At 49.7% G+C, this 15244-nt stretch overlaps 1 protein-coding gene across 3 annotated transcripts in view; it reads right to left on the bottom strand.

Moving 5' to 3' along the window:
- Positions 1-202: 202 nt before the first annotated feature.
- The window catches only part of RREB1 (ras responsive element binding protein 1), an 84862-nt gene continuing 69820 nt past the window's right edge, over positions 203-15244 (bottom strand). The window contains exons 10-12 of one of the 3 annotated variants that reach the window (XM_011989614.1): positions 11545-11709; positions 4951-5748; positions 203-3654 (exon numbers count right to left, since the gene is read on the bottom strand). In XM_011989614.1, coding sequence (XP_011845004.1) covers positions 3197-3654; positions 4951-5748; positions 11545-11709 — 1421 coding nt within the window. In that variant the 3' untranslated portion in view covers positions 203-3196. The remainder of the gene's footprint in view (positions 3655-4950; positions 5749-11544; positions 11710-15244) is intronic. The other 2 variants (XM_011989616.1, XM_011989615.1) reach the window with 2 other exon arrangements.

The raw sequence follows: 15244 nt of genomic DNA, 5'->3' as shown, positions 1-15244 counted from the left end.
TTCCCAAAGTGCTGGGATTATAGGCAAGAGTCACTGCCCCAGCCTCCAGAGCAAAGAAAAATGCTGCCTGGATGACAAGAGCTTTCCTGGGCACCTGTGATTCCCTCCAATGGTACCGCACACCTGGGGGCTGCCCCAAGTGGGCTGTGGGTTTGGGGATGGGATCACAACAAATCACAGGACAGCCACGTGACCGGCAATCTGCCGCTTTTAAAATATAACATTTATTGCTTAGATGGTTTGATACAGAACAGCTTTCTTCTCATTCTGAATTTGGAAGTTCTATACAACTGAATACAAAGAGGAACAAAAAGTACCAAAACCAAACTTGTGATTCTGTTCATGTGGCATAAACCAGTTTTGTACATAACATGTAGCAGCAGTTTTTAAGTTCCCTTTAGAAAAATATGCATTCTACAAATTTATTATTGTTTCCTGTTTAATGCATGGGCTGAAATCACTAGGATCAATTTCCTTCTTGAAGAAAGAGGAGAGGAAAGAGACGAACAGAGGGTCAGAACGTACGGTGAATCCTCCCGAAACTGGCATCCGGCTGTTCTGTAGCTTCCCCAGCGCTGCTTGGAAAACAGCCCTCTGGGTTGTTCTGTTTTCACAGCCAGGTGTTTCATGTAGTGATTGAATCTCAGCATCATGTCCATTAATCAATGAGGAAAAAAAAAAAAAAAAGAAAAAACTTGCACCTCAAAAAACTTTTCAGAAGATCCATATATATATATTTTTTTGTAAAAGCCCTGAGAGAAGGAGAAAGAGAATCAAACAAAATGTATAGAAACAAATTAGCTGGACATGCAAACTAAGCTATGATTCACCCAGAGTTTAAACAAATCACAAATTTCACAGTTTAATATTGGGGGGTGGGGGAAAGGCAAAAACAACAAACAAATAATACGTTTCTCCACCTCACTAATAAAATGTGGCAAGACCTTATTGACTACGAGGGTACAGATCAAGGCTAAGTAAAGCTTTAAATCAATAGTGATTATTGCGAGCGGCAGCCCCGGCTACTCATGTCGCTGGGAGCTGATTACTGCTACATCTCACCGCAGCGTAGAGTTTACTCACAGCTTCTCCCCACAATATTGCGAGTTTAGTGTGGAGAGTCGCAGAGAAAAAACACAAGAAACCCCAAATAATAACAACAAAAATAACAATAACAACTGTAATAATAAAAAAAGAAACCTAAGGGATGTATGAACTGGTTTTAACTAAGTAGACCAAGGAATCATTGGTTCTGATTTGCATTCATCTCTACAGTAAATAAAACCTCATTTTTAAACTGGTTCATACATCCCTAATACAGTTAAAAATCATATATACCTCAACCTTTTTTCCTTTCATATGCGAAGATATCACTTTTCATTATCTCAAGAATATCTATCTTCCTTTGAAGTCTGGGAGGTTGGATTTCAGAAACTGGTGAAGCGGTGGAGAAAAGGGGGTGTGCATGTTTCTGTGCGAACAAGTCTATGTAAAGGAGGGGCACTGGGGCCAGAAAAAGGCAGGGGAAAGCAGCTAGGGTACAGGGGTGCCTCCCCAGGGGAAGGCAAGAGGCTCCACACACTGCAGCAAGCACAGGGGTCCCCAGCAGCAGGCTGGCTGGGGGCCCCTGAGGTCTTGGCTGAGGGACCAGGAGCTCAGGTGCAGTGGGGTACATTCTCCTCCCTGCAGGCGGGGACAGTGAGGGAAGTCTATTGCCTGCCAAAGATGCTTATGGGTAAAAAGAATCCTGCCTTTTTGCACCCAGGGGTTTGGGCTATTTAAGAAACTAGAAACAGCACATTTATCTTCAAGCACCAACTCCACATCACAGGAAGGTAAATATAAACCTATTTCTCATCTGACATCTTGCATGTGTAGTTTTATTACCAGTAGTAGTATTTCCTCGCTTTGCAAATGACAGTAGCACAGCTGGGTAAGGCGTGGATTAGGCTTAGCAGGAAGACTGGGAATACCTCGCTCACGAGTAACGTGCCTGGTCACTGGGTCACTGCTTTGCTTTCTCCACAGTCATCTCTGCAGTGCTCCAGGCACGGCCCTGGCTTCTTGACGCCTGTTTCCTGGATGCACGCACCCTCACTCCACCCTCTCTGAGCTGCTCCTGGGCCACGCCTGGGAAGACTGCTCACGGCCCTGCTAAATTCTGCAGTGACAGAAGAAAGGCTTGTCTCATTACAGTAGAAGAGCTACCACCCGAGGGTGCCAACCACAGCCGCAGGCACACGTTTACACGGGGACCCGGGTGCGGCACAGGTCTCCCAGGACAAATATTGCCCATTTGATTCTGCTCACTGCAGAGAACAGCAAACTGATGAACTAACAATAATAATAATAATAATAATATTAATAATATAGATACTGAAAGGGAAGAGGAGGCAATCAAATATAGGCTATCCGTGCATGTTTTCCATAGGTTTAGACGCCAGGGGAGTAACTCTTCTCTATAGTTAAGAATGGATGTCTTGAAACCTGAACGGTGACCATGTCTAATGCTGACGGAGTGGAAACGGACATGAGGCTGAAGCTAGAATCTTTCCTGGTTTTGGCCTGAAACCATATTGGAAACCTTCATCAACCACATCCTGTAATACCGAGGACCAGATGGCAGCTCCACCGTGAAGCACACAGAAAAAAGGAAAATGTCTATTTAAGAAATTATCATCTTATTCATCTTTCCTCTGGTCATTTACACGAAATTCACATCATTTTCTTCCAGTTATTGGCTATGGGTACCCAAGGGGATGTTTTTTCCTTCTGTTTCCAGCTCACAGAACAAACGGTGCTATCACAGATTCACAAAAACAAGCTCACACACACCAATAAAAAATAACGCTAATGCTCAAATGAAGAGGTCCTCTCCAGACAATTCATTATAATATTCGTTTTGTTTAAGAAGTCATTTTGGAAAAATACAACACCCACGATAATATGGAGGGATCCGGTAAGTAGTTAAGGCACTGGAATCGGCACGGGCTGTGGCCTCCCGCGCAGGCAGCGGTAAGGCTATGGCACTGAGCGAGCAGCCATGCTCCTGCTTGTCTCTCGCACTCACTCTCACTCTCTCTCTCTCTCTCTCTCTCTCTCTCTCTCTCACTCCCCAACAGCCGAAGGGCACTGAGGAAACCCCATGACGCTTTGCTCTGCTGGCTTCTGTCTGTGCTGAGGGGGACTGAGGCTGTCACTCCATCCCCGGGAGCTGCGAGGCGCTGTCAGCTGTGGCCAGGGTTGGGTGGGTGGGCCTCTTGCTGCGAGGTTCCAGCAGGTCCTGCCCCAGGGCCACTGGGCTCTCTGGGTTAAGGTCACCCTGGCCAGGCTCAGACGGCCGCCCTGCCGTGACCTTCTCCTCCCTGTGGCTGCAGTCCTTTGTGGCACTGGCCAAGCCCTCCTTCCGGCTCCGGGTGACGGCCATGTGGCTGCTGGTGCTGGGAGCCAGCTCCGCCTCGTTCTCTGAGACGGGGTTGTTGCCACTGTGGGTGGACTCGTTCTCGCTGTCTTCCTCACCCCGCTCATCCCTGTCGCTGTCCTTCCCATGGTGTTTGGCATGCCTGGCTTTCTGGTGGATCCGCTGGTGGCGAACCAGGCTGTGCTTCAAGGTGAAGGTTCGCTCGCAGGTCTGACATTTGTATGGCCTTTCCCCTGGAACAACGGAAGAAAGAAAGAATTTCCATTAACCAAAAGGCACCAGTACCCACCGCACCCTGCTCTGCACAGGAAGAACGAGGCTCCCAGGCTATGTGTGAGGGACCAGGACTCCTTCCTACTCAGCCAGAGGCCTCTTCCTCGAACCAGCAAACAGGACGGACAAGCTCTGTTTGCTGGTTCAAGCTATCAGTTTGAGACGTTCCCTCTCCTTCCTCTCTCAGTCCAGGCACTCTACATACTGATCCAGAAAACCCAAGTCCCAGAAGCAGAAGCCTCAGGAGACATGCAGACTGGCCTCGACCAGAGCCTAGGAAGGAATCTAGAGGGGGATGGGAGTGGACCCTCTCAGGGATCTGCATGGACAGCAGCACCTAAGTCGGAGGCACCAGGTACCCTCTGCATTGCGATGTGGTGCAGCGGGGGCTTTCCTGATGCTCACACGCCAGGCCCGGGGCAGGGCCCACCACGCTTTCTGGGACCCCAAGAATATCCCTCTCCTGAGAGCCAAGGCCCCTGGTCCTTCACACCGGCAAGCGCAGCGAACAGCAGACTGCGCTGGGTTGGGGCACACGTGTTCACTGCGGGCTGCAGCTGTGACAGGGAGGGAAGCTGCGGCTGAGAGGAGGGACAGGTTATTTTGGAAGGAAGGAGGATGTATCTCTGGACTCCATGAGCATATCCAGGTCTTTGTCTCAAAGCAAGCGCCCCTGCTCTGGGGTCTGCAGCCTCCACCCTGTGGGTGGTGGGTGAACTCCAGGAGCAGTGTGCAGGGCAGTGGCTAAGAGTCCTGTCCCAGTCACCTCAGCCGGCTGCACGGCTAAGAAAGGAAAAGACCCTCCTGGCCCTAACGGATCACCCAGGGTGCCTGCCGCCCCACAGTGGCCTGGGGCAGCGCCTGTCGTCCGGGCCACAGGACTAGACAGGACCAAGTGGCCCCAAATGGCCAGCACAAGCACCCTCTCCTAGATACCTCTTTGAAACAGGGCAGCTGTCACCCCAGCTCTACAGATGGGAAGACGGAGGCTCAGCAGCGCTAAGAGGCGGATCACAGCGTTCTCAAAAACACAATGGCCAAGGACCCTCTCCTGCCTGGCTGCAGGCCTGCACGGTCTTCAAGGGCTAAGAGGACAACTCCTTAAAACTCCCAGTTCACGGGCTTAAAGAGCACACCCGCAACGTAAGCAAACGTTCTCTCGGCGGCCTCCAGCGCCGCTTCAAGGCAGCTCCTAGGACAGAGGTGCCCAACTCGCCGCCTCTTGTTGGGCTGGGGACCTGGCCTGCCCTGGTTACCTGTGTGGGAGCGCATGTGCCGGGTCAGGTCCTGCAGCGACCAGAACCGCTTGTTGCACACGCTGCAGACCTTCTTCCTCTTGTCTGCCTTGCTGACCACGCTTTTGGGGGAGTCTGTCTTTGGTTTCTTGTCATCGTCGCTCTTCTCCGAGGACCTCTTCTCCGCCGCGCTCTCCCCGTCGGAGGGGCCCTCAGTCTCCTCTGCAGGCTTTTCCGCCGGGGCCTCCCCGGCGCCCGGGGCCGACTCCACCACCTCCACCGGGGTCTCGGGGGGCTTCTCCTCCTGCTCAGGGGCGGGCGGGGGCCCCTCCTCCGCAGTGCTGGCGCCGTCTCCCTTCTCGTCCTTGGGCTCCTGGCGGCCGTGCGCCTTCCGGTGGCGGCTCAGGGTGCCCAGGAACTTGAAGCTCTTCCCACAGGTGTCGCAGGCGAGCTTCTGCTCCTGCGAGGCCGCGCCCCCGGCGCCTGCCTCGCCCTCGCCCTCGGCCAGCTTGAAGTCCATGAGCTTGGTGGCGAAGTCCAGGTCCAGGCTCTGGTTGCTCGACGCGTCCTCTTCAGCGCCGTCGGCGCCACCGGCACTCTCCTCAGCGCCACGCTCCTCCTCCGGCTCATGGCTCTCCCCAGGCCCGTGCTCTTCTCCGTGCACAGGCGAGGCCGTTTCCGCCTTGGCCGGCTCCGCAGGGGCATCCCCTGTGACCTGGCGGAGCTCAGTGGCGCCCTCCGACGGCTGCTCTCTGTCCCGTGAGGTGAGGTCTAGCACTTCGCCCGCGGTGGCTGCAGTCTCCGCATCCGACTGGCTGTCTGTGGGGCAAGCACAGCGGGGAGGGCTCAGAGGGGCACCACCAGGTACGCTCATGCCAGGGACGTCGCCGGGAATGGGCTAGACCCACGCCAGCAGCCTGAACCCCAAACCAGTGAGGACTTCTTTCGGCCCAAATCCTCACCACCTGTTACATTCCCCCAGGAGGACCAAGATGACCCCGGGGAGGTAAGAAAGGCAAAAGCAGCCTCCACATCACCTGAGGTGTGTTCCCAGAGCTGGCTGTGCCCCCGAACCCCCGGCTTCCACTGCTCCCGCCCCCAGGAAGGTGTGAGTGACTCAGGCAGGGCAGACAGGGGCTGCGAGATAGGAGAGGGGTGCATTCCAGAGACTCGCAGCGCCAGGGAGGTTGAGGAAGCTTGAGTTATAAGTTATTTTTCCAGTGCAAAGAGATCATACAAACATGCAACATACACAGGACCACCCCCACCCCTAATCCCCCAAAGCATGGTCTTGATGAGTTTCACAGGAAACGACCCCAAGCCTGCATTCTGTGTGTATGGTATGCACTCTTGCCTGACGCTCATCTCCAGGTGGAGGCTGCAGAGACCCAAGGGGGTGCAGGCAAGCTTGTAGGCTTCCTAGCTGTCAGCCTCCCAGGGGTGGCGGAAATCTTTCAAAGGAAGGACACCCTTGATGCCAGGCTTGGCAACAGCAGACAGTGAGGGGAGCGGACTGTGAAGGGCTGTGGGTGCCTGTGAAGACAAGGGGTTCTGGGTTCTGGGCATCTCACCTACCCTGACTTCCTGCCTTTTGATTTGTTCCTATCTGTCCATTCCACCCAGTAAAACTGTATGTGGAAAGCCTACCAGTTTTCAACAGTCCTTTTAAGGGATGGCACGGTTGCAACATTCACAGCATCAAACTGTGTCAAAAGGCCTTCTCTTTCCTAAGGCTGAAAGAGGACTTAATAACTTCTTAAAATTATGCACTACAACAGTGCATTGGAAGCTGGTGGAACCTATTATTTAGCTGCAGATCCTATGTCTGATTTTTTATTATTCAAGACGGAGTTTCTCCTTGTCGCCCAGGCTAGAGTGCAATGGTGTGATCTTGGCTCACTGCAACCTCTGCCTCCCGGGTTCAAGCAATTCTCCTGCCTCAGCCTCTCGAGTAGCTGGGATTACAGGCACCCACCACCACGCCCGGCTAATTTTTGTATTTTTAGTGGAGACGGGGTTTCATCACGTTGGCCAGGTTGGTCTCGAACTCCTGACCTCAGGTGATCTGCCGACCTTGGCCTCCCAAAGTGCTGGGATTACAGGTGTGAGCCACCATGCCTGGCCACTGTCTGATTTATTACTGTAGGGATTCAGAAGTTCCTCTGAGAATTAGGTGGATGAAAGTCATTGTTTTATGGCACAAGTATGAGATGCGCCTCCCTCAACAGGCCAGATGTGAGTGCAGTCCTTGAGCCAGCAGATTCACGCACCTAACCTGGATTCTCACTTGGTGTGATCAGGCATAACTACAGTGTCAACCTGCATCTATCACTTCTCCTCAACATCACATGCTCCATTATTTGGCCATCAAGGCGGTCAGGAGGGCTGGGGTAAGGAGCTGGTCCTGCCCCATCCCGAGGTCTGAAGAGACAGTACCTACTGCTCACACCTGCTTGGGGCTTTAGGCTTACCCACAGCCATCTGCATAACGCGTCCACTTCCATCATTTCATTTCATTAGTTTTACACTGACTGCACTTTTTGGCAGCCACTGTCTGAGTATCTCAAGAGGTTTCAGAAGGAAATATTATGGTGTGAATATAAAATTTTAAAGAAGAAATGATTTTGCAAAATTATCCAAAAGCTTAAAGAATATGAGTCCTGAGATACGCACACCAATGTCTGGGCCACATTCCAAGGAAAAACAAGATATTCGTTTTCTTGAATCATTTCAACAGAGAGCAGCTATAGAATGGATATTGGTATAAACTCTACAATAAAAATACAAACTGCTCAATTTGTTTGCTGGCTTTGTGGGTAATTTCCCTCCCTAGAGTCAGGGTCTCCCTATGTTGCCCAGGCTGGTCTCGAACTCCTGGCTCAAGGGGTCCTCCTGCCTTGGCCTGCCAAAGCACTAAGGTTACAGGCATAAGCAACTGTGGCTGGCCTTTGTAGGGTTTTTTTTTTTTTTTTTTTTTTTTTTTAGATAGAGTCTTGCTCTGTCACCTGGGCTGGAGTGCAGTGGTGCAATCTCAGCTCACTGTAACCTCTGCTTCCTGGGTTCAAGTGATTCTCCTGCCTCAGCCTCCCAAGAAGCTGGGATTACAGGTGTGAGCCACCATGCCCGGCTAATTTTTGTATTTTTAGTGGAGACAGGGTTTCACCATGTTGGCCAGGCTGGTCTCGGAACTCCTGACCTCAGGTGATCCACCCTCCACGCCCTCTAAAAGGGCTAGGATTACAGGCATGAGCCACCACGCCCAACCGGTTATTTTTAAAAGATTTAATCTCTGGTTACTTCCCCTTTGTCCCCAGTATATCCTAGGCTACTTCTATTATTTTTTTTTCAGCAAAGAACATGCATTATTTTAACTGCACAGAACATATTTAACATGATAAACCTTGAAAAAAATAAAATAAATTTTGAAATGAAACCCAAATAAATATACTAAGATCAAATTGTTCCTGCTGTTGGGACCTTCCTTTGTGTGGATAATGGAGACAGATCACCCAGAGTACAATGAAAGGCCAACGCCCTCTTGGGACACAGGGGGCTTGGTTGTATTCTACCAAACTCCCACTAGGGGGAGTGTTTTAGCAGTGCAGGCTGTGCCCTTCACATTCTAAGCAACAACTGATTTTCATTAGTGAGTCTCATGAATAAACACTTCGCCTCTAAACCTATCATGAACAGTCAACTTACAAGGCCAGGTGCTGTATAAATCCCCGCCCTCAACCACCCAGACTCCCAAATGAGGTAGCTGAGCTGATGACTTTTTATATAAGCAATGCTACCTTAAAAATATGCAGTTCTTCCCTCTCCCCATCAGTCCCTCGGTTTGTGTTCAACAACTAAGAAAACTGCCAGAGGAAGCAGAAGGAATCCTGATAGATAATAAACCCACAGCTCCTCCTACAGGACAGTGGAGACGGCCCTAGTCAGCTCAACAATTAATGATCTATTGCTTCCTAAAAATTAAATGCGCCTCAACCGATGCGACAGACTACCAACCGAAGTAATCATCTGACCTGGCAGGGGTGCGTCTGCAGGGAAGCCACTGTCTGCACTCTACCCAAAGCATCGGAGGACTGAGAGGGTTTCCTGGGGTGCAGTCCATGCTGACATGTGGGACTTCTGGGCTGGTAAAGGTGGTCACCATTAAGGGAGAGTTTAAACACTTTCATGTTTATATGAAATAAAAACAGCCCTAGTAGGTGCCTACAAACACGAAGACACGGCATCATCGGAGGAAGGACCAAGGGCATGCCCTTCAAGGGCAAAGGGGGCCAGGGCACCTCTCTGTCGAGGACAGTGAATGAAGAATTTCAGTTGAAATCTGAATATTCAAAAAGGACCTTTGAAGGGAGAACTGCCCCCACTGTGGCATTTTAAGCATTCTTTTGGGGGACTTTATGTTGAAAAAAGTCAGACCTGCATTATAAAACATGTGTAGGAATTTTAAGAAAATGCCACCTAAGCATATAAGCCTAGAAAACCCCTCAAGGACCTCCTTGGTCATTTCCTCCCCCAGCCTCCCCCTTTTTAAGTGGTCTTCCTTCAAAGCCTCACTTTTTTAACTTCACTGGGGGGAGCCCAGAATGAAGGCTTCACCCCATGCCCATCATGCTCATCTGGTTTTTAAAATCCCCCTTGAAATCACTAAACTCTGCCTCCCTAACCTCCTTTCTCTCCCACTTAAATCTCAGTCCCTTTTCTCACCATGGACTGGGACCACAACTAAACCAAACATATATTTTCTCTTTGCTAGTTTCACATTACAACTTTCAGTAACTTTTCCTTTTCTAGAGGTTTTATCCCTTCAAGAAAACCTATATAACTTCCGGGGTGGGGTGGAGGTGGGAAAGGGCTTTGCTGGGATTTGGAAAACAAAACTTATGAGTACAAACTTATAAATACACTTGGTGCTGAACCGAAGCTAAGACCATAAATTCCGACTCAGCTTTGTGTCTGCAGACGTCAGCAGGAGCCCCAGCCCTTGTTCCTCCCTTATGATAAAGAAGCTGAATGCAAAATGCATATCCAGCACAGAGTTACTAAGACTTATTTGTAAACATGGAAACCCAAGGGCTCCCCCTCAGCTCCCTCAGTTACTGGCTGCTTTCGCTACTGTGGAACTACTATGGGAAGATCACAGGGTAGCTTTCAAAACCAGGCTGAAAGAAAATGTTCCAGACCAACAGGTAACGTGGCGGCCGATGGTTAAACATTAACAGAATGGTCTGCAGCAAGTGCGTGCCTGCCAGCACTGGTGTGTACTTCCCGTGGGCTGAACTGCAGGTCATCCTTGGCTCACAGGGGTCCAAGTTAGGGGAAGATTCCGTGGGCACCCACATCTTTCTTCACTAAAGATACTGGTGAGTTATGCGGAAGTGGAAGCTGGGGAAGCAGTGAGCAAAGCAGCTTACACTTTCATACCCTCAGAGGATCTGATCTGGACTGGCGGTTGGGCAGTCAGGAGCATTCACAGTTGGTTTCACGGGGCTCAGTGGGAGGCGTAGAGAGGGGCAAAGGGTGGCCTCTCCAGGTGCGCCCCCACATCGCTATAACCAAGGTAAGGACAAAGGGGCTAATGCCCAACCCTCTGTCCACACTGACTCCTGAGGCAGGGGTGCCTCCTAACTCTAGAGCACCCCATCTCCACCCTATCTAAGGAACAGAAGCCACAGGACGCAATTACAACCCTAGAAAAACATAGCTCGGGGGATCTCTTCGCAGCCACGAGATAGTGTCAGGTTTTCAAGACTTGCAGAACTGGACCCAGCACCATGATGCTGTCCCTGTTGCTAACCAGTGCCAACTGGCGGGGTGTCTAAGTGGCCTGCAGCAGGCTGGCTTTTGTTTTGTTTGCTCTTGGGGGTGAGGATGGAGAACCCCAGCAGTCCGAGCGGATGGAGCGTACCGATAGAGGACATGAGTAAATTCAGAAACTATAAGGGAAAAAAGGTGGCAGAAGACGTATCGGGCAGCCGTTAATTGCTCTGTGGGTGCTCGAGGGAGGAAGCACACATCAGCACAGGAGAATAATACTCGGATTCAGGTCAAGCAGAGATGTGATTAAAGAAAGGACATGCACAGTGCTTTTTCAAACAAGGACAGTCTTACACCGGGAAGAGAGTTATTGAAAAGAAGAACACCGCACCCCTCGTTCCTTCAATACCCTGACATCCCAGGGAGCCCAGGCCTGCTCCCGAGGAGGCTGCAGAGGCCAGGGCTCCCCAAACCTTTAAGGTTTCACATCCCCTTTAGATGAGTTCATACCCAGGGCTAAAGTTGTAGGCCTTCCCATACATCCCACCTCCCAACGTTGGGAACAAAGGCCTCTTCTGCCAAGAGGGTGACAGATCTTCCCTAGCAGCCCCGAGAGTCACCGAGGGGCACTGTCACTGTTTCCTGCTGTATGTCTAGGCGATCTGACCCAGGAGTTATGCTCCCTCCCAATCATCAGTAGGGCCCGCCTTTCTACCAATAGGCTCTGAATCCTACAGAGAAGTGAACAAGCAGCCCCTCCACAGCTCGGACCGGAGTTAGATACAACTCTTAACCGAACTCCTCTGTCTCCCTCTCTCTGGGTTCTTGTTCACCTGGCGGCACTACCTGTGCTATCATGGGATCCAACATCACTCTCTTTTGACTGGGGGATAAGCCCGTTTCTTCTCAGGGAACAGGTGGTAACTCCGTGTTTGCGCAACTGGTGGCGTTCACAGTTAGATTTGGTAGAAAAGAAGGCATCGCATTTTTGACAAGGGAAGGGTTTCTGACCTGAAGCAGGAAAAAAAATATATATTTATCTGGCTTTCTACTGCAATGAAAAACAAAAGTCGCTTTTGTTTATTCTTCTGGGATCACTGGCAGTTGTTCCCCCCTCCTCCACCCCTTCAAGAAAATTAACAAAACACATTTAAAAAAAAAAAAAAAAAAAAGAGAACATCAGTGACTACAACGATCATTCTCCCTTTTCCTAAGTTGAATGGAATATGAATTTTTGTCTTCAAAATACTAAAATAAATGAAACTGAAAAATATACATTTAAAGTAAAACAATGCTATTACAATTAAAATATTAAATAATGACAACACAAAATAAAAGTGAATGAAGAGATTTTAGAGCACAGCAAGAAAACACCTATATTCTATCACAAAGAGAAAGATGCCCTCTAACGAGTTCTAGTGTGGCAAGGACACCATAATATGGACACTAGGAAATCCATTGGGGAACCCCCTGGGTATCTTTGGGGGGCCATGAAGTCAGGGACAGCCCCCGGCCAGGGTGGCCAGTCCCCCTTCCTGGCCTTGGTGGCTGTACCCCTCCCACCGGGGAATGGGAGCAGTGAGTTCTGACTTCCCAGGACAACTCCTGTCTGACTTGCTGAGACATCCTGCAGTGACTTCTCCTCAAGTTCACTGTGGTCCTAGGTGGCAAGAGTCAGGAGATCTTCTCATTACATTAAAGGTTCTTTCTTCCCCCTGCTCCAAGCTTGGTTGCAAATGAGTGACCAATATGTAACTATGTCTGCATTTGATCATGTGCTCCATTCAACAGATGTGCACTTGAAGAGGACATTTTGGCGGCCCTGCCTCGCCGCTAGACCCATCTCAAATGCACAGATGGATGAGCCACTGAGAGAGGCACAGTACCCTCCTGCTTTGGTCTGCCTACCCTCTCCTTTTACTTGGATTCCTTTTGTGCTGTAAATGTCATGTTTGAAAATGCAATCGAAGCTCCTCTACAACTTGTCCTGGGTTTGTGTGGATGCATGTGAGGGAGAAAGAAAGCACAAGGGAAAAGGGAGGTGGAGAGGAAAAGAGAGGAGGAGGGAGGGGATCAGGAACCTTCAAGAGATGGAAGTTGGTGGTGCATCATTTGTGTATCACTGCATTCCTCCCTTTCCCCCAAGTCGCTGGCGTCCAAGGTCCCAGTTGCTAATGTTACAGGGTAAAAGGTTTTATGTGTTAACCAACCTGACTTCAGAGCTGAGGCCTAGTACTTTTGTCTCATAACCGTGGGATTGCCACAATTAAACATAGCTCCCTGGAAACACAGATCACAAGGGCCTCTGGCGTTCGTTTAGATTAATGTTGATAGAAACCTGAACTAGCGCAGGTGCCCAAGGCCACACACTCCCCTGCGAATGCACAGCAAGGGCCTGGCACCTGGGGACCAGCCAGAGGGGCCACGTGTTTTCCCAGGGGAAGGAGGGACTAGCCTTGACCGGCATGGCTGTGTCACACGACTCCAGGGGGCGCCATTTGTACAGAGTGTGAAGGTGTGGACCTGGCGCCGCCCCTGTGACAGCATGGCCACAAATTTACATCAGCAGCAATAATCAGAGACAGGCGACACTGATTCCATCCTGAGCTAAAAGACCCTTTAAGATGATGCTTACAAATCTCCTCAGGAGCTTTTAAGATAAAGATGCTCGCAACAATCAAAGACAACAGAATTAGAAACCTGGAAAGGGCAGAATCAGAAACCCAGAAACCCGGCCTGCGTGCTTCTGAGGAGCTCCACAGGCAACCTGAACAGAAGTGGAGAACCCACTGACTGTTTTCAGGTCTCCTCATATCATTCTGTAGGTGTTTTCTGCAAAATTTATTTTTAAAACATCCACATTAAAAAAAAAAAAGTATGACTAGTTGTACAGTATCTCAGTGTTTATGGTGCATCTTCCAAATTACTTATTGCAGCCATGCATGGTGGTGCATGCCTGTAATCCCAACACTGTGGGAGGCCGAGGCGGGTGGATCACTTGAGGCCAGGAGTTCAAGACCAGCCTGGCCAACATGGTGAAACCCCGTCTCTACTAAAAATACAAAAATTAGCTAGGCATGGTGGTGCGTGCCCGTAATCCCAGCTACTGGGGAGGCTGAGGTGGGAGGAGCGCCTGAGCCTGGGAGGCAGAGGTTGCAGTGAGCAGAGATTGTACCACTGCACTCTAGCCTGGGCGACAGAGAGACTCTGTCTCAAAAATAAAATAAAATGAAAAAAATTACTTCTTGTTTTTCATTTAAAATTGAACACAGTATTTAATAATTTCAAGTAAAAATAAAGTACTTTTAATATTTTATTGTCAAAAGGTAACACTGCTGCTTCTCTGAGTCTGGCCAGATTGAGAAAATAACTGGGCCAAGAGGAAAACAAGTAAGAAACTATTATGATAGGATTCTTGATTTCAAAGAAAACGATCGGCTTCTCGCTCCCCCATCACATGGTTTACTCTAATTTTCACACTGGTAAGTGCGTCACCTTTACAGTTGGTTAGGACTGCCAGGCTAACGTCCCCATGAGAAGGTCCCTATTAATGCTAAATTCAAAAAACAGTCCATGATGCCAAAGTATTGCATCAAACTATGAAGGCTCCCAAAGTGACATAACAACTCACACGAGTCATTAAAAGCTCACATTTCACTGCGTAAGTCTGACATTTTTACATAGCAGTGGGCTTTCTGGATTGCAGGGATGCAGGAAAACGGGCCCGTTTAGTATTTTATAGTAACACAGGTTTCAAAAACACTTGCTGGCCAGTCATCTATATAGAAAGTAGCAAATGATTTTATCTATTTGGTAGCTCCCACGAATAACTGCTTTAGGGGGGTATTTGTAAAAGCACCTGTAACCACAGGGAGTACCTGCACACTCAGGACCTACAGCATTCTGCAAGCCCCAACACGAGCGCGGAAACCATCAGCCAGCTAGGCAGAGTGGCTCATGCCTGTAATCCCAGCACTTTGGGAGGCCAACAGAGGTGGATCGCTTGAGCCCAGGAGTTCCAGACCAACTTGGGCAACACAGTGAGACCTTGTCTCTACAAAAAAATAAAAAGACCGGGCGCGGTGGCTCACACCTGTAATCCTAGTACTTTGAGAGGTTGAGGCTGGTAGATTACCTGAGGTTGGGAGTTCAAGACCAGCCTGGCCAATGTGGTGAAACCCCGTCTCTAGTAAAAATACAAAAAATTAGTTGGGTGCAGTGGTGCGGGCCTGTAATCCCAGCTACTCTGGAGGCTGAGGCAGGAGAATCACTTGAACCTGGGAGGCAGAGGTTGTGGTGAGCCGAGATCACACCACTGCACTCCAGCCTCGGCTACAGACCAAGACTGTCTCAAAAAATAAAATAAAATAAAATAAAATAGTAAAAAAATTAGCCAGGCATGGTGGTGTGCACCTGTAGTCCCAGCGACTTGGGAAGCTGAGGCAGGAGGATCACTTACGCTCAGCCAGGAGTTCAAGGCTGCAGTGAGCTGTGATCATGCCACTGTACTCTAGCCGGGGTGCTGGGTGACAGGGCGAGAGCCTGT

This window comes from Mandrillus leucophaeus, unplaced genomic scaffold, assembly GCF_000951045.1.
Source record: "Mandrillus leucophaeus isolate KB7577 unplaced genomic scaffold, Mleu.le_1.0 Scaffold36, whole genome shotgun sequence".
NCBI lineage: Eukaryota > Metazoa > Chordata > Mammalia > Primates > Cercopithecidae > Mandrillus > Mandrillus leucophaeus.
The sequence above is the reverse complement of the archived record's forward strand: the minus strand, read 5'-3'. Positions and strand labels throughout refer to the sequence as shown.